Raw genomic sequence first — 23,681 nt, 5'->3', positions numbered from 1 at the left:
TGTTGTTAATATTTTTTTATATTTTGTAACTACTTTGAGTACAAAATCAACAATCAATGACGAAAAAACTTTAATTATGGACATCTCAATGGACCTCTTCACATTAGATTTGTACGGAAAAAAATGAGTTGATACGCATACACACACATACATTAGAGTAAAAAATTTAAAATCATTTAATCAATATCACTTAATGTAATGACCCATTGAGTCGTTTTGAGTACGAGAGTTTTTTATTTCATAATAGACTCATTCCGTAAATTTTTAATGGATATTTTGGACTATTCGATAACTATGATTATTTAGTTGAGGAATAACTTTGGATAATTAATTTAATTGGTAGGTTAAATTGATAATTTATTTAATACTCTATATCGCTTATTAACATAAAAGGATAAAATTTATTAATTTAAGTTAATAATCGTTTTATAAGATAAAGGGAGAATACAAAAGCTTACCTGCAGTGACCAGAAGGAACGACAGGTGAGGGTTTTACCTCTATTTTCTCTAGTAATTGATTAGCAGTGATTGTAGTATGTATATGTGATAAGAGGTAGTAGTATATTATATAAATTAAAGAGTGGAGGATTGGTTTTGGAATGTTACAGTAGCTAGCGTTTTGGTTCAAGTTTCAGAAGGGACAAAGCCTTGAAGTCCTTTATTAATTAATTATTATCAAATAATTGAGGGTATATGTGGGTAATGATGAATTAGAATGGGATATAGGAATATATGGTGTATCTGTGGGTTAGCATACAGTTTTTATCTTTTCCAGATTTGTCTTGTAATTATCAAAGTATAATTCATATTTTAATATATTGAGATAGGTAATTTAATATTAGGTGTATTGTATTATATGAATACCATCAATTTTATGATATTTGGAGGGAATTGAGACTTAACCCTAGGCTTGGGGTTTAGAAAATTGATTATAGTAATATGGGTGTCTACGGACTCGTTTGCTTACGAATATTGTATAATTGATAGATTGGAAACGTGAGACATTGAAAAAAGGAAAGGCATTGGTGGATTAACTTGTTTTACTCCGGTTCTTCGGTTGAGGTAGATTTTGTCACGACCCGAATCCGGGTGTGATGACACTCATCTCAATCCACTGAGATGAGTCAGCCTAAAACCCAACGAAAAGTAGATGCAGAAGAAAAAGAAAAGGATCAAAATTTAACTTAAGTGAAAACACATAAAAGAAGCTCAACATCCCCCCAAGATTGGTTGTCACGTGTACAAGCCACTAATTTATTATTGAAGTACGAAAAGAAATACAGTCACAATGTCTTTGTCTCTAGAATAGGACTAAAACATAAGAAAAGAGCAAGAGGTGTCCGCTAGATAAATGTGACAGCTACCTCGACACTCGGAATGATAGCCTCAGATGTAGTAGAAAATGCTAGAAGATCAAGTAGGTCCGAGCTCACAACCTACACAAGTGTGGAAGCAAGGGGTGAGTACCAAACAACACGATACTCAGCAAGTGGATAGCTGAAACTAAGAAAAGCTTAATAGATACAAGTACTCCTGTCCTCCCAACCGAACCTCCTTAACTACAACCTGCATAAAATCAGCCCAACTCCACACTTGTACAATAACAACAGTAATACAGTCCACAAATTCTCATCAATGAATCATACCAAGTCAAGTTCAACATACACAGAGCAACATAGGGGTAAACACAAATTCACAAATGTCAGAAAGGTGCAATGCAATGCAATGAAATGATGCATGTCTGTCCTATCGGTACACATCCGCTGAATCACAGTCCGGAACCCATGGGGGACATTTCTGTCCATGTAACCTGCCACGGAGCGTGTGGCCCGTCCCCTCAATATATATATATATATATATATATATATATATATATATATATATATATATATATATATATATATATATATATATATATCTTGCCACGGAGCGTATGGCCCGACCCCTTTATTTCATAATACCTGCCACGGAGCGTGTGGCCCGACCCCTTTTGTTTCATATCATTTTCAGTATCAACACAATATGTCAGAACCAGTGCAATCAATTCATGTTCATATAATTCACGATAATAACATGACAACCACAATAATTTTTCATATCTCACATCAACATAGTCATTTCACGTGTCCAAAATCACAACATATCAATTCCACCAATACATGTCATTAGATCACCATTTTATACCCTCATCTCTATTTTTTTATGGTCAATCATACAGTCAATAATCCAGTCTAATTTTCATTACTCCCTAGTATATATGACACAGAAATACAAGCATCTATAAGCTTAAACTGAGATTTAGAAATTCACTTGCCTTAATTAATCACGCAATTACTCCGAGACCTGAGCCTTCCCTTTTCGTTGGGTTTCCAAATAAGTATGATCTAAACAAATAATTAACCACAATAAGATTTCAAAACTAACAACACCCATGTCTAGCCTAGACCCCAAACTTACACAAGTCTATAATCAAGTCTAGGATTAGGTCTCAATTCCTCCAAACATCCTAAACTTAATAGTATTCATATAATACAATACACTTAATATTTAATTTGATATACCAATATATATGATAGCTACAAAAATGAATAAAAAGAATCCACAATCAACCCAAATTGTACGAAACCGTATAACTTAATTTGCATGAACTAAGAAATTTTTTTTATTATATTTTAAATAATTCATCCATATCTATCTCTTCTCATCCATTTTATTATTAAAATACTTATAATCTGATCTTCATTACTTCTATTCCTACTGTTACTAGAAGTTAAAACTTACCCACTAAACTAGATGCAACCATGTTGCACAGAAATTAATTTCCAATTTAAAAACACTTCTCAGCCCAACACTAAAATGAGTGAAGCAATATACTAATATATGTACTAATTTGAAGGACACGAATTAGTCATTACCTGAAGTAGTTTTTGGTTTCTCTTCGCGAGCGCCTAGATAAGTTTTTCTTCTATTCTCTTTTCTTTTATTTTCTAACCAATTATGAATCAAAAGTAAAACCCTAATACTTATTTTAATAAATAAAGTGGTATAAGATATTAATTAAACTAATACTTTAGTCCATCAATTAAATTAGTTATCTAAAGTTACCCTCAACTAAATAACCGTAGTTATCGAATAGTCCAAATTTATAATTAATTTTTTTTTCCGGAGAGAGTATTTTATGAAAGAGAGATGACTCATTCTCAAAATGACCTAACGGGTCATTACATTATCCACCACTAAAAATCATGTTCGTCCTCGAACATAAAGTAAAGGAATTTACCTGAAGATTCAAAAAAATGGGGATATTTGGCACGCATATCAGCCTCTGTTTCCCAAGTCGCCTCTCCGACAGAACGGTGCTTCCATTGTACCTTCACTGAAGTTATCTCCTTGGTTCTGAGATTACGAACCTGCCTTTCTAGAATGGCTATAGGCTCCTCCTCAAATGTCAAGTCTAGACCCAATTCCACTGAATCGAGTGATAACACATGAGCCTCATCCGGAACATACTTCCGAAGCATAGAAACATGAAACACGTTATGCACAGCCGATAATCTAGGTGGTAAGGCCAATTTATAGGCCACTTCTCCAACTCGCGCCAAAATCTCAAATGGGCCAATGAAACGAGGGCTGAGCTTGCCCTTCCTCCCGAACCGCATCACGCCCTTCATGGGCGACACTCGAAGCCAAACATGATCGCCCACCATGAACTCCAATGGTCGAACTCTCCGGTCTGCATAACTCTTCTGCCTACTCTGGGCTGTCAAGAGTCTACCCTGAATCCTACGAACCTGCTCCATAGCATCTCTAAGCAAGTTTGTATCTAAAGAGTCCATCTCAACTAAGTCAAACCATCCAATAGGAGATCGACACCGCCTACCATACAGAGCCTCAAATGGAGCCATCAAAATACTGGAGTGATAACTGTTGTTGTAGGCAAACTCCGCTAGGGATAAGTGTTGATCCCATCTAGCACCAAAATCAATAACACAAGCTCGAAGCATGTCCTCCAACACTTGGATTGTCCGCTCGGACTGACCATCGGTTTGTGGGTGAAAAGCAGTACTCATATCAAGTCTAGTGCCCAAACCATGTTGTAATGCCTGCCAAAAGTGCGAAGTGAATACTGAACCACGATATGAAATGATAGATACTGGGACACCATGAAGTCGAACGATCTGACTAATATATAATTGGGCTAGTTTATCCGCTGTGTACCTTACCTTAACTGGAATAAAATGGGAGGACTTGGTTAGTCTGTCAACCACCACCCATATAGAGTCGTAGCCACCCACGGTGGGAGGTAAACCCACAATAAAGTCCATGGTGATTATTTCCCACTTCCAAGTGGGAATAGACATCCTCTGACTCACACCCCCAGGCCGCTGGTGCTCACACTTTACCTGCTGGCAAGTCAAACACTTGGATACGAACTGTGTGATGTCCTTCTTCATCCCACACCACCAATAGTGCTGGCACAGATCATGATACATTTTGGCCACTCCTGGATGGATGGAATACCTTGAACAATGAGCCTCTTCCAAAATCAATCTAGTCAGGTCACCCACCTTAGGCACACAAATTCTGCCGCCAATCCTCAATACGCCTTCCAAATCAAGTACCGCCTCCTTAGCTTCACCTCTTAATACCTTATCTCGAATGATACATAACTTCTCATCCTCAAACTGTCTCTCCCGAATCTGCTCAACCAAGGAAGAACGAGCCTCCACCAAGGCAAGGACACCACCATCCTCTGAAATCTGTAACCGGACAAGGCTATTAGCCAGCCGCTGAACATTTCTAGCCAATGGTCGCTCTTCAACTCGGATTGCAGCAAGACTCCCCATACTAGAGGACTTCCTACTTAAGGCATCCGCCACCACATTGGCTTTTCCTGGGTGATACAAGATAGTCATGTCGTAGTCCTTCAGCAACTCAAGCCATCTACGTTGCCTCAAGTTCAAATCCCTCTGACTGAATATATACTGAAGACTTATATGATCGGTGAAGACCTCGCAATGCACACCGTATAGGTAATGACGCCATAACTTAATCACGAAAACCACAGCCGCTAACTCCAAATCATGAGTAGGATAGTTTTTCTCATGGGCCTTCAACTGTGTTGAGGCATAGGCAATCACTTTCCCCTTTTGCATCAATACACCGCCTAAACCAACACCGGAAGCATCACAATATATAGTAAATCCCACACCTTCCTCTGGTAGCGTCAAAACAGGAGCTGAAGTCAATAAAGTCTTGAGCTTTTGGAAGCTCGCTTCACACTCGTCGGACCAATGGAAATCCACGGCCTTCTAGGTCAATCTAGTCAGTGGAGATGCAATAGTGGAGAAGCCCTGCACGAACCGTCTATACTAACCAGCTAACCCCACAAAACTACGAATCTCAGTAGGAGAAGTAGGACTTGTCCAACCTCTAACTACCTCAATCTTAGCTGGATCCACTCTAATCCCCTCTTTGGACACCACGTGTCCTAAAAATGTAACAGAATCAAGCCAAAATTCACACTTGGAGAACTTTGCATACAACTTTTCTTCCCTCAATTTCTGAAGTACCAACCTCAAATGGCAGACATGATCTGCCTCAGTCTTGGAATACACCAAGATGTCATCAATGAATACTATCACAAAAGAATCTAAGTACGGGCGAAACACTCTATTCATCAACTCAATGAATGCTGCGAGGGCATTCGTCAACCCAAATGACATCACCAAAAACTCGTAGTGACCATAACGAGTTCGAAAAACTGTCTTAGGAATATCTGATGCACTAATCTTCAACTGATGATAACCGGACCTCAAGTCTATTTTGGAAAACAATGCCGCTCCCTGTAGCTGATCAAATAAATCATCAATACGGGGAAGATGATATTTATTTTTAATAGTTACCTTGTTCAACTGCCTGTAATCGATACACATCCTCATAGTCCCATCCTTCTTCTTTACAAACAGAACCGGTGCACCCCAAGGAGACACACTAGGGCGAATAAACCCCTTACTCAACAAGTCTTGCAACTGATCATTCAACTCCTTCAATTCAACTGGAGCCATGCGATATGGAGGAATAGATATGGGTTTAGTGCCAGGCTCTAAGTCAATAGCAAAATCAATATCCCTATCCGGAGGAATACTAGGAAGATCAGTAAGAAATACATCAGAAAACTCCTTAACCACTGGAACAGTATCTATAGGAGGTGACTCAATACTGGTATCCCGAATAAAGGCCAAATAAGACATACACCCTCTATCAATCAACCTCTGAGCACGAATATATGAGATAACCTTATCGGGATAAGAGCCACTAGTACCCTTCCACTCAATCCTCGGGGCACCAGGTATCGCTAAGGTAACAGTTTTAACATAACTATCAAGAATAACACGATGGGGAGAAAGCCAATCCATACCCAATATCACATCAAAATCTACCATCCCCAGAATAATCATATCTACCCAAGTATTATACCTGGCCAAGGAAACAAGGCAGGATCGATATACTCGATCCACCACTAAGGGTTTACCCACGGGTGTAGAAACATGAATGGGCACGGACATACGATCACATGTCAAATCAAAGTTAGATGCAAAATAGGCAGACACATAGGAAAATGTAGATCCTGGATCAAATAATACAGATGCAGGTCGATGACAGACTGGGACAATACCTGTGATAACGGCGTCGGAAGCCTCAGCCTCAGGTCTACTTGGAAAAGCATAACACTGAGCTTCCCTTCCACCTCCGACCTGCTCAACACCTCTACCTCCTCCCTGAGGGACTATAGCACCACTAGCACCCCTACCAGGAGTGCGACCACCTCTACTAGTCTGGGCTCTACCTCGACCTCTCACCGGCGGCGCTGGTCCTCTAACTGAAACTGAAGAACTAGGCTGGATTCCTCCTCGACCCTGAGATGTACACTGCTATGAAAGATGATCTGGATCACCACAAGTATAACATACTCTCCCGTGCGAAAACCTCTGCGATGAACCTGCAGAACTTGTATAACTACCCCGGCTCATCGGCCTCTATTGTGACCCCTGGTAACTCTGACCTGTACTGTAGGACCCACGAGGTATCTGACCATCCTCAGAAGCTGGCATAGATGCATGAACTGGTCCTCTACGCTGAAAGGAACCACCTCCTTTATAGGGCCCTCTACCTCTAGATGAGGTACCCGAAAACTGACTAGAAGCATAGGCCCTCTTGGGGTCCCCGAACTCCTCTCTCTCCATCAACTCTGCCTCCTTGGCAGCACCCACAATGGACTGGAAAGAAGCGCCCTCACGGGCCGGTCGAAAAACTGCTGTACAAATAGTATAGTTCAGTCCTCGCACAAATCTGCGAATCCGCTCTGTCTCATCAGAAAGGACAACCATGGCATGTCTGGACAACTGGTAGAAACGAGTCTTATATTCAGCAACTGTAAGTCCTTCCTGCCTCAAATTCTCAAACCGTAATCGGCTCTCTTCCTTCACACTCCAGGGGATGAAACGGTCATAAAAGGCACTAGCAAACTCATCCCAAGTCATCTGGGGTGACCCAACTGGTCTGGAACTCGTATAAACTCTCCACCACTCTCTAGATGGTCCAGGCAACTGTAGTGTAGTATAACGAACTCCATGAGTCTCAGCTAACCCTACTGTCTCCAACAACTCTCGACACATGGTCAAGAACTCGTGTGCATCCTCAGTCTTCCCACCCTGAAATTGTGGAGGGTCCATTTTTTGGAACCTCTCATATTGGCATTGCTCGTCGTCAGTCAACATGTGCACAGATGCAACCTGGGCTCCTCCTACCTGTACTTCATCCTTATCCGCTCTAGGGCCCGTAGGTGGCTGGTCCACCGGACCCTGAATAATTGGAATCTGATGCTGCCGTGGGGTCTGAGCTCCTGCTCTAGTCTGAGAACCTTCAGGTGTACCATTCACCCTCACACTCTGATTAAATCCTTCGAGCGCACCCAATACTAGTATCAAAGTGGCCTGAAGCAATGGTGCAGTAGCAGACTCTTGAGGGATATGTTCCTCTCTACCATCAATCTGTGGCTCAAGAGAAGCCTCTTTAGCACGACATCTTGCTGGCACCGCCCCTCGGGCACGACCTCTGCCTGCCGCCACACCCCGACCACGACCTCTAGTTCGACCTCTATCCCTACCCCTAGTTGGGGTCCCAACATCAACCTCGGGAAGTGCCCCCTTCCTCTACCTCTAGTCGTAATTCTAGTCGTAATTCTGGTCTTGGCCATCTGTCAGAAGGGACACACAAAAATTCAGTACCAACACAACACACACGATACAAAGTGAAAGAACAAAGGGAAAATTTCCTAAAAGTCCTCATAGCCTCTCGAAGATAAGTACAGACATCTCCGTACCGATCTGCAAGACTCTACTTAAACTTGACTTGTATACACGTGAGACCTATGATTCATCCATATCTATCTCTTCTCATCCATTTTATTATTAAAATACTTATAATCTGATCTTCATTACTTCTATTCCTACTGTTACTAGAAGTTAAAACTTACCCACTAAACTAGATGCAACCATGTTGCACAGAAATTAATTTCCAATTTAAAAACTCTTCTCAGCCCAACACTAAAATGAGATATACTAATATATGTACTAATTTGCAGGACACGAATTAGTCATTACCTGAAGCAGTTTTTGGTTTCTCTTCGTGAGCGCCTAGATAAGTTTTTCTCCTATTCTCTTTTCTTTTATTTTCTAACCAATTATGAATCAAAAGTAAAACCCTAATACTTATTTTAATAAATAAAGTGGTATAAGATATTAATTAAACTAATACTTTAGTCCATCAATTAAATTAGTTATCTAAAGTTACCTCAACTAAATAACCGTAGTTATCGAATAGTCCAAATTTATAATTAATTTTTTTTCGGAGAGAGTATTTTATGAAAGAGAGATGACTCATTCTCAAAATGACCTAACGGGTCATTACAAATTATGATTTATTCTATATCATAGATACACTCTTAATAGGGATTGATAATCATTGAATAATGTGTGGAGTTTACTATGCATTTAATTATTGTGGTTTGGATGGTTGATATGTTGTTGTGATTGGTCTGAAATTTCAAGACCGTGAAATCCATAATCTTGAATTTGCCCTATCTAAGATGATGCCTTGGATAAAGAAAACTTGATGAAATATTATTAATGAAGTGGATTGTGATAATAAAGAATGATAAATTAATTATATTTTGATCGGGTGTCACATTCCGACACGGTATATTAGGATCGGGTCTCACGTTCTGACACGGTATTATTGGATCGGGTGTCATGTTCTGACACAGTATATTTAGATCGAGTATCACGTTTCGACACGATATATTTGGATCGGGTATCACGTTTTGACATGATATTATTGAATCTGGTGTCACGTTCCGGCACAGTAATATTAAAGAAAAATAAATTAAAATGACTTAATGCTACCCAATTTCAAATAACTCATTTTCCAAAAGAGAGTGATTTGGAGGTCTGAGTCCTCATGTGTGATCTTGATATTGTTGACTGGTTATGTAATTGTTCATTGTGTTGTCACTTGATCTTGATCTTGTTGGTTGTCACATGTTAAGTGGTATGGTTGATTTCCTGCTATTACTTTATGCATATTGATTTCTATTTCGAGTCGGCCGATGATATCTACTGAATACCTCTTGCTTCGTACTGACCCCTACTTGTATTTTTCTTTTCTTTATTTTGTGGAGTGCAACGAGTGTACCATCGACTTCGACTCGCCCTCAGGTCTAGGCAGTCTCCGATATATCAAATTTCAGGTGAGCTATCCTCCTAGTTCGTGTTGGATTCTCTTAGCCATTGATATGATGTCCTTAGTTTTCGGACACAAACTATTGTATTTACCTACTCTAGTGTTTGAAACTCGTAGACTTGATATTTGAGATTAAATATCTTTGATATGATGACTTTCAGATTTTGGGAATGATATGTAATAGACCCTAGTGGATTGTTGTTTCTTACTTCCGTAAGTTGGACTTCCGCATTATTATCGTATTTTATAAGTTGAATCGCTAATATTAGTTGAGGTTTGTATTGTTGGTTCTCTCACCTAGAAGATTAAGTGTGGGTGTCATTTATTGCCCATTTTGAATCATGACACTTAAATTTTATTATATTAATAATATTTATTATGTATTTTTTTTAATGAGAAGATCTAATATTATTTAATTAATATCATTTAAAATAAATAAATATTAGATCCGTACACAACACAGGAGTTTAGTAATTAGTTTTTAATAAGCACGGAAATTGAAATGGATGAGAGAGAGTGTGTATTCGTTAGAGTAATGTTAGATGTAATTAAAGCAAACACATGTTGAGTATACAATATGACCAAATAAATGACAATATCCTTTTCTTTTTCAACTATTGCAACAGATATAGATGAGCTCATAACACATATAAATCCACTTCCAACACAGCCCTACCATGTCTGACTTCAACTTGCTACCTTTCATATCCTTTAGGCCTCTGTCAATTAAATACTAAAGAAATCTAGCTATTAAAACAGCTCACGAGCACTTTTCAAAATAGATTTTTTTCCTATGTTAAAAAAAGACCATCCACAAACCCCTTTAATATATACTATATTATTATTTTTTTTAAAATTTTTTTTCTCTCTCTCTACAAAGTACAAGACAAAACAAAAAGAAAATTACAAACCCTGTACACAAAATTGTGGTGTAGAATAAATCTCTCACTCTCCACGCTCCCCCCACTTATAACAACAACAAAAAGGAAATAAAATGACATTTTCTCTAAATCAAATATAAAAACCATTTTGGGCATATTACTCTCAACTCCACTAGCAAATTCAACCATTTCCCTAGCTTCGTTTTTAATACACATATAATAATTCTTTCAGTTGTATTCCGGTTTAGGGCATGCAACGCTAATTTCACAAGGCAAAATTTGATATATAATTTCTTCGTTTGTAATGCTAGCTGTGTCACCTTTTAGTAGCACAACGGTGAGAGATGAAAGGGATAACGAGATGGAAAGTTTTGCGATGGGAGGAGGAGGAGGTGGAGGAGATGATTTTCCCGATTTCATGGGAGAGAATTTACTCGATAGCATTGATTTTGATGACCTTTTTGTTGGAATCAACGACGGAGATGTACTACCTGATTTGGAAATGGACAATGAGATTCTTGCTGATTTTTCAGTTAGTAGTGGCGACGAATCCGATGTGAACAATTATAGCACAAGTAATACTTTTATTACTACTGCTATAAAAAATGTAGAAAGAAAAGAAGAAGCGAAAAACACAGCTTCGTTTTCAGCCTCGGACGTTGGTTCGGGTTTAACAACGAGCCTAAATCAAGGAGAAGAAATTGTGAGTACTCAAAAAATTGAAGAATCTGCGCAACAAGTGAATCAGAATATAATTACCCCAAAAGAAAGTGATAAAGGCAAAAAGTCACCCAAGAATAATCTTACAGGCAAGAGGAAAGTAAAGGTAAAGAGAAAAAAGAAATCCAATTTTTTTTCAATCTCGTCTCGTCAGTTTTTACATTATCAGTTCATCTAAAAAACACCTTTAAATAATTATTTGAAGATATGTTAGTTGCATCAACCGATAAGTGTACATATTTAGGAGTCTTCACGAGAATCATGGGTGTTTTATGTTACAACGTAAATAAATCAATTAAATATCAAATCTATCAAATTAATTAATAAGTTTTTTTTTATTGAATTGTGTGAAGGTGGACTGGACGCCAGAATTACACAGAAGATTTGTACAAGCAGTAGAGCAGCTAGGTGTAGATAAGGCAGTCCCATCAAGAATTTTGGAGATTATGGGAATCGATTGTCTCACTCGTCATAATATTGCCAGTCATCTTCAAGTATGAAAAATATATTCTTCCTTTTCTTTTAACTTTAGATTTAATTTTATCAACTTTTTTTTTTCATTTAGTAACAGAATTATTTTACTATATGATTCTGTAGATTTTGTTTAGTAATCATGCCAAATGAAATGGTCCTCATAGTTGTTCGATTGCATTTGGAAAAAAGAATATTAGACAATGATGAAAACTGAAAAAGTAGAGTACTACTATTTGTTAATTAGTTTCCCTTGTTTTCTACCCCAAATGGTATATTACATTCTTTAAAGAGGAAAACAGATCTAATGATTTGAAAATGGGCAACTTTTCAGCTTTGCTCAAAGTGAAACATTTTAGGGCACCAAAAAAGTATTAGCTAATCCTAAATTTAACGCGTTTTGTTCAGATTTTTTTAAACTATGAGTAATCTTAATTGTCCTTTAAACAAGAACTAATTAAGTTGATGGGTTGAAAAAATGAATTGCTAAGTTGTTTGTAAATATGGAATGTCTTCATATAGTTGACTTCATGATTTTGCCTCTAGATTTGGTGTTAACAAATATATAATTGATGAATAATGTGCAGAAATATCGGTCCCATAGGAGACATTTGCTTGCGAGAGAAGCGGAGGCGGCAAGTTGGAGCCACAGAAGGCAACTCTACGGGGGTGCAGCCGCGGTTGAAGGGGGCGGAGGAAAGAGAGAGATGAACCCGTGGCCAGCACCAACAATTGGATTTCCACCTCCTCTTCCGCCCCGTATGGCACCTCCAATGCCTCATCATTTCAGACCCTTACATGTATGGGGTCATCCATCCGTCGACCAATCATATATACACATGTGGCCTAAACATCTAGCATCTTCGCCGTCTCCGCAACATCCATCACCAGCATGGGCTCCTCCTCTTCATCTTCATCCTTCACCACCTTCAGATCCTTCATTTTGGCATCCACACCATCAACAGGTGAGTTTTATTTATTTAATTATATTCTCAACATGTTTTTTAATTTTCTTTTTTTTATGCACAAAATTCGAGAAAATGTCTGTTTTGGTTCCATATTGAAGTGTGACAATTCCTTCTAAAATTTAAATTACTAAAGAGAGTTCACTTTTATTTACGTAGCTCGGAGAGGGAGAAGTAGAAAAAGCTATTCCATCTCGATAACATATATATTTGAAGCTCCATATGACATCCAGTAATTAACAAAGATATTGAACTACAACGATGTGAATTGTTTCAATCTAGCCAATATAACTTGGAAATTATTTAAACAAATAACTTGAATAAACTATAGTGGAGATATGATTTTAGTAATCACGATTTTGACCTTAAAAAAACTTTAGACAATACACAGAGGATTAATAATTGTGTTTGATTGAATGAATAAAATGACAAATTCTCCTTTTGTATTATTGTTGCAGGTACCAAATTCTCTTACACCAGGAACTCCTTACTTTACAGCACCCATAGCACCAACGGTAACTATATGTTCAATCAATTAATCATTGGTCTTTTGAGTTTCTTTTTCCATTTTCCACTAGGTATACGCTATTTGGGACCTTAATTAAACCAGATTAATGTCACATAAGGCTTATTAAATAGAAAAGTGCTTCCTATTAGGATTTTTCTTAATCTTAGGCTCGAAGTTATAAATTTAGTTGAAAACTTGGGAAAAATATGAGTTTTTGAAGTTTTTTGAAATAAAGTTAATTTACAATTTGAGGTTGAATTCGAACATGCATTTTATTTAAAATTTGTGAGTGACAATCAAATTTCATAAACAAATAATATTTTCAAAAAGATAAATTCTGAAAATATATGGTCAAATGGAAGTTAATTAGGGACGGAGAGATGTTATCGATCCTACCACAATCCTAGTAGGTCACTTTGAATTGGAGTATTACTTATGAGAAAGTTTACAATTTGATTACTTTTGGATTTATGTAAGAGAGACCATGTAGTGTTTCTTTTGGCATATATATATATATTATAACCTTTTATAAGATTTTTGGCTTATGTAATCGGAACAAAATAATTTTGGTGCAGAGATATCCGGCTGCTCATCATCCCGTACCAGGCATACCACCCGGAACATCGCATGGCATGTACAAAGTAGACCACTCTGGCATGAGCGTTCAAAGTACTGCTACTCCACCACAATCTTTACCTAAACCTCCTTGCGACTTTCATCCGGTATGCCCCTCTCTCAATAATTTTAATTTTTTTTTACATAAATTTGTCCCTATTGAAAATATTTCTTATGCAGCTTCATGCAAACTACAAATTGCTAAAAGTCATAAAAAAAGTTCATGTACATGCAACCCCTTGTGACACAACTCTATAATATGTGCCATTATCTTGTAGAAATAAGCTACATAACTTCTTGTACGTACCACACAAAATGAGCTATATAATTTGTCTAGGGACATTTGCAACCCCTTGTGACACAACTCTATAATATGTGCATGAACATGCACAATCTATTAGCTAGTTAGATTAAGCATTGAATTTAGTTAACTTCTATATTTACACTAATAATGGTGTAATAGAACTTTTACACTATTATAACTACATATATATATATATATATATATAGTTGTCCATAATGAGTTAGATTATCAACCTGAAAAATGAGGCTGTTAATTAACCTACTATAACAGATGAAAATAAACCTAGATATATAGTATGAAATTTCTTTATACTGGTCAATGTGTATAGCTTAAATCTTTAAGCATATATAGTACTCAAGATCTTTTTCTACTATCTTTTCCAATTTAGGTCATTGTTGAACTAAGTGTCATTTTTCTACTATCTTTTCCAATTTAGGTCATTGTTGAACTAGGTGTCATTGTATTAGTGTTCATGTTTAATTTAGTTTTAATTTGTTGAATATTTGTTGAAGTTTTATTGACAACTTTTTTGTGGACAGTCAAAGGAGAGCGTAGATGCGGCCATTGGAGATGTTTTATCAAAACCATGGCTGCCACTTCCCCTCGGACTCAAACCTCCCGCCGTGGACAGCGTGCTGGGAGAATTACAACGTCAAGGGGTACCTAAAATACCACCAGCTTGTGCATAGTCGTTTTTAATGAGGCAGCTAGCAAAGCGGGTGGAATTTTTTGGGTTCACTTAGGGTACGGACGTATAATACGTGGTAACCAAGGAGCCCTTCAATTCGACGACATTTCCTGCACTTATTTAGATGCATGAAGATGACCAATTCGATCTGGATCAGACGTACGTCATCATCAACATCGTCTACATTAATGCAGTTTTTTACCTCATATATATAAAAAAAAAATAATTTGTTCTTGTTTTGCTATGTACAAGAACATGTTTTAACTTAACCATTGGGGTTTTTGTGATGATGTTATCACCGGTTTGAGAAATATCTGATAATAACAGCGAGAGCTTCTTGTAATTAAACTTATAACTCCAAGATTCTCTTCTTTAATTCCTTACTTTATTATCTGGACAACAACTCCGGTGTGTTATTGATTATAATGTTACACTTGTTCCTCATCGATTGTGTAATTAAATATTTGTAAAAGAGGTTTGAAGTGACACAATTCAACACGGTCTAATTGAAAACCAAGGAATTTAAATGAAGCGATCACACAATTCAAACTTGATTATTTTCATCATACAAATTAGGATCGACCTAATAAATATTGTGCTTATATTCATCATACAAATTAGGATCGACCTAATAAATATTGTGTTTATATAATGCATTCTTATCTAAAGGATAAAAAGTACACTCAAAATCTACATGTGTACAGGGAGTTTGGTTTCTTAGATGGTCACTTAACTAGGAGTAATTATTATCTTAGAAAGTAAAATTAATTAGACTCAAGAAGAAAATGTGACTTTCTGAAATAATAGTTATTAAATTGAGTGATTATATGAGAGATCAATTTAGGTAAGAAGCATGCATACAAATAGTTAATTTGTTGGAAAAAAAGGATCTCCATAAGCAATCTCATGAATAAATATTCATGGAAAAAGGTGAAAAAGAACACACAATTAGTTGATGTATTAATTTAAGTTATTCCATGCATGAATACGAATATGGAGTAAGTAATTTGAGTTTATAGATGTCTTTCAAATAAAGCCAACTTTTAGAGTCATTCACATAGAGCTATTGTGATTCTTGTTGCATAGAATCAATGTGGTATATACCCAAAAAAAAACACTTCATTTAGCCATAGAAAAAACAAAAACAGTATATGGCCACCATTATATTTTGTTTTTTCCTCTCACAGCAAAGGATTTTGATTATCATCAATAATATAAACAATAGATTAATAGAGTTGTGGTTCTATGATGATGGTCCTCCTAGTTATTTATTTATTAGTTCAGTCAAACTTCAAAAAATTCAACTTTTACATGCATCTACATATAGCTTGGTGTTACAACCCAAACTCATGACAAGTGTGATATATTTGTTTTTTAGGGCTCAATCTTCGAGCCAAAAACCATGTATAAGTTTTATATGAACTTATGATATATATGTCTCTTATAAACGTTTTTATTTGTATTAAAATGTCATGTTCTTCTTCAGAAATTTGTCATTCTAGAATTAAGCCTCTCAATCCTTCTCTTTGACCACGCTCGTCGGCCCGCCCTTCATCATGAACGTCAAACTTAATTAAGTTGAAACTGGATTAAGAGCTAGCCAAGATTGTAATTACTGATAATTTGCTCTTTTGCTATCATTGTAATTTTTGTAGACATATGTGAGTAGAAGTTTTTCCTTGCACTGACATTCTCAAAAATATTTCACAAGTCACTTCATACAAAACGGTTTGTCAACAGAGGAAGAATTGGATGGATTATGTTACTACGAGCATTTTAGTTCATTTCAATCTAAATAATTCGTCCATTTATTAACTTAGATTATTTTATCCAATTAAATTCATCTCAAACCACTCATTTTACGCCTTTACTTTAGTATTCTTTCAACTTTCTTTCTTTCGGAAGATAAAAGGTAGTTTGAAGGCAAAATAACTCATTTGACACCTTTAATTACTTTAGTATTCTTTCAACTTTCTTTCCAAATAACTCAGTTGACTTATTTAGAAAATTTTATGATACAAATATACACATAATTTTTGCCAAAATGCCAAGAAAGGAATAAAACATACTATCTACATATGAATCATCAAACTAGCTAAGAATACATGTGTCTGATTACTTTATTATTAGGTGAGAAAATCTTTCTTTCAAAGTCGAAAAGAGAAAAAAACAAAAAGACAAAAAGGACTGCGTTATCATCACCATGTGATCTCAATCAATAATACATATATATATCATACGTGGCAGAGATATTGACGATTATTCAACCAACAAAAATCTAAAATGTACTATTCCACGGTTGTCAATTTGTCATCAAAGAAGAGCAAAAACTGACAATATTCTGCAATTTATGCTTTTAAATTATAAGTCGTATATATATATATATTTTGGTAGTCCTCCTATATTAAGGTTAATAAGCCAAAAATATTAAATATAAAAAATAAAATAGTATTCGAATTTACAAAATTCACCGTGTGTCCTTAAAAAATTTAATCCCCTCACTGTACTCGAGATCATAGATTATTTTCTCCCAGGATAAAATGGACAGAACATTAAAGAAGTAACGGTACCTCAAACTTATTCAATTTCAGCGAACTCGGAAAGCAGCAACGTAATCACACAAAGACATAACTTTATTTGTAACAACAACTTCTATCATTTTTTGTATAATTTTTTAAATATCTAAATTTTGTTTTTAAAATATTGAAATAGACTTTTAATTTAGTTCTGAAAACTAGTAAAATCCATTCTAAAAAATAAAATAAGATAACGATCAAATCAGATGTTGTAGAGTATTGGGCATACATTATGGACATAAGTTAATTTTACTTGTGAGTCATATGAGTTCTAGACATTTTAATACAGTGAATTTTCTTATTGAAATTTCCCGAACATCTATTTAATAGGAAAAATTGACTCAAATACATTATAAATAACTAGTAGAATTTATAAATGATGAGCAGAGGCCATGTTTCTCAAATAATTCTCCAGTCTGTCTACATCAATAAAGAATATTATAGTAATTAAATATACTTGTGGATGCAATCGTTTGAAATCACCCCAAAAACAAAAAGAATAAAAAAAATACAAATAAAGAGGTCACCATCACGAGTCCTCATATTTAAAAATATAAAATTGTAATAAGCACACACTATTTTTAAAGAATTTGACTTTGATCAGTTTAAATGAGTCTAGCATTTTGGAGTGTGTACAACACATACATTATGGAGCCCTACATTAGGTAAAACAATAAAGGGAAATTTATATAAATATACTATATTAAGAAAATATTTATTACTTATAATAATAATATTTTTTTGATGGATATTTATAATATATTTATAATATAATGAATAGATATTATTGAAATAATTTATAAAGCACATACTAATAATACAAGTTTTATTATGGATAATACATTTATCACACACTTTAATGCATTTAGAATACATTGTGTCAATTTATTACCAAACATGCATAATATATTTTAAAACACTTATAATATATCTATATTGTATGCATAGTTTACTTTTAATACATAGCAAATTTATCATAGTATTGCTATAAATGGTAATAAATAAAAAATATCGCTAAAATCAGTAATTATTTATTAAAAAATGTTCACTCAAGTAATATTTCCAACAATAAATTAGGTGTGGCTTTTTAATTTACCAAAAATAAAATAAAAAGAGAGACTTGGAAACAGCCTTGCCAGAAATGCAAGATAAGGCTGCGTACAATATACCCTTATGGTTGGACTCTTCCCCGAATCCTGCGCATAGCAGAAGGTTAGTGCACCGGGCTCCATCCTCTAAAATAAAAAGAGAGAAGAAACTAGGAAAGTAATCTAAGTTACATTCTAGTTTGAATATTAATTGCATTCTAAATAGACTTGGTTTGATAATAATGCACTCTTGTATTTTTCAAAATTATTTCAAATGTCTTTTAACTTGAGCGAATTTTTCAGAAACAAACTCTCAACCCACAAAAATAAGATTAAGATCTTGCAGATTACCTTATGTTTAATCTTACTTCAGTCGTACTTTACGATTTTTTTTCCACAAAAAATTAAATTTATTATACTGGAAGATTAGCCAACAAGAAAGACGAATAATGAGAAGAATTAACTCATATTTGCTGGTCAAAAATAAATTTAAAATTTATTAATTTTCAAAATAATTTTAAGTTACTATAAACAATGATGATGGATTTCTTTTATATATATATATATATATATATATATATGTAAATATATTAAATTATTTTTTTCCTGTTCAGTTACCTTGTCTGCCCGGCTTCCCTTAATGAGTGCGTATGGGGGGGGGGGGGGGGGGGAGCTTTGGAGTTTTTGTAAGCCACATGAAGATTCTCTTAGCATGTCACCATTATGAATAAAAATAATTTTCTATATAAAATTAACTTCGATTTAGTCATTTTACTACAGAAAAATCAGTTTTTAGCGACGATAAATATATACATGAACGAAGAGCGTTAAATTTTTTATTGACATTAGTTAATTGTCATTAATTAGATCCAATGTGATTATAGATTTTATTGGCATTATAAAGTGTTAAAATGTAATTGTCACTAGTATTTGCCTCTAAAAGAAGATATTTAGCGACGATTAAACTATTATCGCTAATTAATTGTCACTAAAATTTATTTTTTAGTGTAGTGCCACTACAAAAAAATAGGGTTTATTGCGACGGTTCTTTATACGTACTACGACAGTTTAAAACCGTCACAATACATTTTAACATCGTTTCGTAAAAAATGCCGTAATTCCGTTTGTCACAAACATATTACAACAGTTTCAAAATCATCGTAATATACATATAAACCTGCCACAATATTTCTTTAATTGTAAAACACAGTAATTCATTTTTGTTTTACGGCAGTTTAAAAAGCACCGAATGCTGTAAATTTTGTCAATCCATATTTACATCCCATTTATTACACCCTATATGTTTAAATTTCTATAATTAGTAATTTTAATTCACAACATAAAAGATCAAATGAGCAAAATATTCATCATATAAAATAAAAGTACTCCAAAATTACATCATCAAAATACTAAAGTGTTATTCAAAACTCCAAAATTACATCAGCAAATACTAATTTCAAAGTGTCATTCAACAAGATTATCCAAAAAAAATCCTAGAAATGATTTCTAATCGTTCCTTAGTTCATCATCATTGTTGTTTCCATCCTAAAATTTCTAATCGGTTCTTGGTTCCATTGGTGACTGATGAGCCCCACTTTCTATATTTAATTCCTGAAAGGAAAAAAATATTAATTATCAATCTCCAGAAAACTTATATACAATAAACAATCTTGGCTTGGTTGCTGCAAACAAGTGGCATATACAACAAATAAATGTATACAATGTCTTCCTACAAGGTTATCTATATGATGAAATATGGATCTAAAAGTGTGTAGCTCAAATACACTGACCAGGCACAAGAGTAACCAGTTTACTGGCAGTCTACGGCCGAACAGTAATGATAGTTTAGTAAAAAAAGGGCTTCTCACGTCCAAGTTTCCATCACAATCACCTCAAACCCAAATATTGAGAAGATCAAAATAGGTGCTAGTTACTATTATAATCTGAATCTCCAAAAATAGTGCAAGCTAGAACCTTTCATCAAGTAACACCTCTCATATGTATCACACCACATCCAAACAATTCCAATTAACATGAGTTAGACCACTATCTAAGCTCCCTCAAGACAAAAAAAACTAATTCTTGGAATAATAATCACAAAAATAGAAAAAGGACGAATTCAATTTTGATCCCACAAATGTCCAATCTACAACTAAAACTAGTAATTCAGATCACTAAAATCACTCCTCGAAATAGACTTGAAATGTCACAAATTACCAGTTCAGAAAATGACAATTCACTAAAATCACTCCTCAAGGCTTTACAAGTCAAAATTAGGCTTACTCATGAATCAAAGAAAGTACACTTTGAAACTTATCTCAGAAGTTGAATTGTCAATCTCTAAACCTATGTCAATTTCCATTGATGTTAACATCAAACTAACATCTAGACAGTATGATACTCATATAAGAAAGAATCAGGATCTAAAGAGTGATCCAGATAAAGACCAAACTACTTACCAAAGATTAATTGACAAGCTCTTACATCTAATAGTTATCGGACCTGACATATCATTCAGTGTTCAGACATTAAGTCAATTTCTCCAACAACCTACGAGTCCTCATATGGAAGCAACAGTTAGAGTTGTAAAGTACATTAAACAGGATCCAGGGAATACTACTCTCAAGTAATAAGTCCAACACTATTACTACATATTGCAATGCAGATTGGGATGCGTGCCTTAGTTAAAGTTGGTTTGAAAGGCTTCTAGAAATGCTATAGTAGTACTACATTATGTCATTAACAATATTTAAGTTATGTAAGCCTAAATAAAACAAAAAGAAAATAAAGAGAAACGATCATATACCTGTGGAGGAGGTGGAAATAAGTGAGAAAATTCTTCAGGGATATTCCCTATGTTCCTTTGATATAAGCTAAGTAGCGCATTTAATTGTGATTTCATACTCGTTGCCTTTTGCTGCCACTCTGGAGTTGGAGTGCTAGTGTTGGATGAACTCACATCAACATGCTTAAATCTTCTAGATGCCTGTTTGAATGCCATAGTTGGAACAACGCTCAAGCCTAACCCTCGAACACGGCCCGGGTGTTCGGGACAGAGTACTATACCAAAGTGCATCCTTGGGTGAAACTTCGACAATACTTTCTGGCTTTGACTTCGAATTTCTTCAATTTTCTCCTATGCAAAAGAAAAACAAGCATACTACTAGACAAAAATCTTGGCAAAAATTGGACTAATATAAGTGTGATAACAAGACTAAACTTATTCTCAACTCTGCGACACCATCTTGTGAACATGTTGGATCTCAGCGGTCCAATGTTCTCTTTCAAATACATCAGTAGTTGTGCTAACCAGCCATTGATGAAGCAAAGCACATACAGAAAAAGCAAACAATACATCAAGACAGAAAATGTGCCTTTCAATTTGACTTGAGTTATGTGCTTCTTCAATTTGAGGGGACTATGAGGGCAGGGAATTCACTCCATGATTCTACCGTGCTTATTTCTTCAGGAGGATCAGATATTCCATTACAGGAGAACGTAGTATATTTGATGCATTTATGTGCCTTTTTTGGTTTTAAACTCAAAAGTGTAGCTAATATAGGTATGATGAAAGAAGAGTTGCCAAAAAAGAAAGGTCTGAAAGAAGAGACTATTAACCTATTGATAAGTATTCTTATGCCAAACAACAACTTTTTGGTCCTCAATTTCAGTAGTTTGACACAATTGAAGCAGTAATTTTTTGCTATGTAATCATAACCAGAAATCTGATTAAATAGCTACTCGAGTAATCATATATAAGAAGAATACTTATCCCAATATCTCTAGCCGCCTCAGTTACGTAACTTCCATCTTTTCTCTTATGAGTCTCAGTCCACATTTTGCCTCGATCAATATCTATTCCCTTTGCCATCTGAAATTTTTAAATTGTAAGACATTAGTAATTAATTAAGAATATACTTATCTAAGAACATTGTGTTAAACTACCATTTCAGCTCTTCTTCTATCCAAACTCTTAGCACCTCCAGTATGAGAAATTTGATTTTGTCGAATCTGTTGACTCTTCTTGCAAAGTTTCTACAAGTTAAATAAGAACAATATGAAAAGTTAACTTCAGGAAGAGAAAAAATATGTGGCACGGAAGAAGCGGTAGAAAGAAAATAAAACAGCCACAACAGTGACAAAGAAGAAGAAGCAATAGAAAGAAAAAAAGAAGAAGATTTAGAAATGCTGAGTACCTGGGTTTTCTCATCTATGCGATAATTAACAAACAGTACCCATTGATCCATGGGTATGCCATTTGGAGATTTTCTAATGATCTCTTCTTTACTCAATAATGGATATTCCGCCGCATGCCATAGTGCATGAAAAATAAATTAATGAAAACTTTGAAATGTATATATCTTCAAATTGTTTTTGTGGAATCAATAAACAATTATTTTATACTTCCTCCGTTTCATTTCATGGGACGTGTTTGACTGCTCACATATACTATATTCTAAATAAGAATGAAGAAAAACTTGTCACACATCAAAAGTATTCTCGAACATGTCTCTATAAAGTGTTGGAAATAAAAAGAAAGTTACTAAATATAAAAATTGTCCTTTTCATAATGAATTGGGAGGATAATAAGATATATAAATTGAAACAAACACAGTATTTTCTTAAAGATAAAATTGTGAAAGTTCAATATTACATAATTCTAAATATAAGAATTGTGTTTCACAAAAATGGAGATAAATAGAGATAACGCCAATCTTATTTAGAATCTCCTCGAAAGCTTCAGTTTTTCAATTCAAAATTTGACGTGGGAAAAAAATAATCTTAAATCAAAGCAGTCTCTTGTTCACTAATTAACTATCGTTAGTAAACGTAAATTGTATTAGCGATACATGGTAGCTAGTAAGCTGATCAAATTTCGTAATTGCATTTTATGAGCGGCAAATGTGAAAAAGAAATGCCTTTATTTTTTTCAAATACAGAAAAAATATCAGCCACATAGTGGGGACTGTTGAATTTTACGTTTTCTAATTTTTTTTGGCGGGAGGGGGGGGGGGTTGTGACCACGTATAGTACTGCTGAAAACAACTTATAAGCAGCTTA

General features: G+C 35.0%; 2 protein-coding genes across 3 annotated transcripts; one reads left to right on the top strand and one right to left on the bottom strand.

Annotated features, from left to right (window-relative positions):
* The first annotated feature begins 10,787 nt into the window (after positions 1 to 10,787).
* Positions 10,788 to 15,359, top strand: LOC129892207 (transcription activator GLK1). Its single transcript, XM_055967763.1, has 6 exons — positions 10,788 to 11,511; positions 11,759 to 11,899; positions 12,464 to 12,841; positions 13,300 to 13,356; positions 13,925 to 14,071; positions 14,808 to 15,359. Exons 1-6 carry the CDS (start codon positions 10,990 to 10,992, stop codon positions 14,955 to 14,957), a joined length of 1,395 nt encoding a protein of 464 aa, XP_055823738.1. The 5' UTR covers positions 10,788 to 10,989; the 3' UTR covers positions 14,958 to 15,359.
* A 4,653-nt stretch (positions 15,360 to 20,012) lies between these two features.
* Positions 20,013 to 23,093, bottom strand: LOC129892170 (uncharacterized). 2 transcript variants are annotated; one of them, XR_008767277.1, is made up of 5 exons: positions 22,817 to 23,090; positions 22,566 to 22,655; positions 21,841 to 22,491; positions 21,427 to 21,756; positions 20,013 to 20,231 (listed from the first exon to the last, which is right to left on the bottom strand). XR_008767277.1 is itself a non-coding variant. In XM_055967728.1 (3 exons), exons 1-3 carry the CDS (start codon positions 22,865 to 22,867, stop codon positions 22,324 to 22,326), a joined length of 309 nt encoding a protein of 102 aa, XP_055823703.1. In that variant the 5' UTR covers positions 22,868 to 23,093; the 3' UTR covers positions 21,840 to 22,323. The 2 variants fall into 2 exon arrangements, 1 of the variants encoding a protein (XP_055823703.1); XM_055967728.1 differs by lacking the exons at positions 20,013 to 20,231; positions 21,427 to 21,756 and having other exon boundaries at positions 21,840 to 22,491; positions 22,817 to 23,093.
* Between the last annotated feature and the right edge of the window lie 588 nt (positions 23,094 to 23,681).

Source organism: Solanum dulcamara, chromosome 6, assembly GCF_947179165.1.
Source record: "Solanum dulcamara chromosome 6, daSolDulc1.2, whole genome shotgun sequence".
NCBI lineage: Eukaryota > Viridiplantae > Streptophyta > Magnoliopsida > Solanales > Solanaceae > Solanum > Solanum dulcamara.
This window is presented reverse-complemented; position numbering and strand designations above follow the sequence as displayed.

Excerpts from the sequence above, each read along its gene's own strand:
- LOC129892207 (XM_055967763.1), top strand. The coding sequence starts at position 10,990 with ATGCTAGCTGTGTCACCTTTTAGTAGCACAACGGTGAGAGATGAAAGG. Across the intron at positions 11,512-11,758 it reads CAGGCAAGAGGAAAGTAAAG|GTGGACTGGACGCCAGAATT; the intron begins GTAAAGAGAAAA and ends AATTGTGTGAAG. Across the intron at positions 12,842-13,299 it reads GGCATCCACACCATCAACAG|GTACCAAATTCTCTTACACC; the intron begins GTGAGTTTTATT and ends TTATTGTTGCAG.
- LOC129892170 (XM_055967728.1), bottom strand. The coding sequence starts at position 22,867 with ATGGATCAATGGGTACTGTTTGTTAATTATCGCATAGATGAGAAAACC. Across the intron at positions 22,656-22,816 it reads GCATAGATGAGAAAACCCAG|AAACTTTGCAAGAAGAGTCA; the intron begins GTACTCAGCATT and ends TTTAACTTGTAG. Across the intron at positions 22,492-22,565 it reads ATAGAAGAAGAGCTGAAATG|ATGGCAAAGGGAATAGATAT; the intron begins GTAGTTTAACAC and ends TAAAAATTTCAG.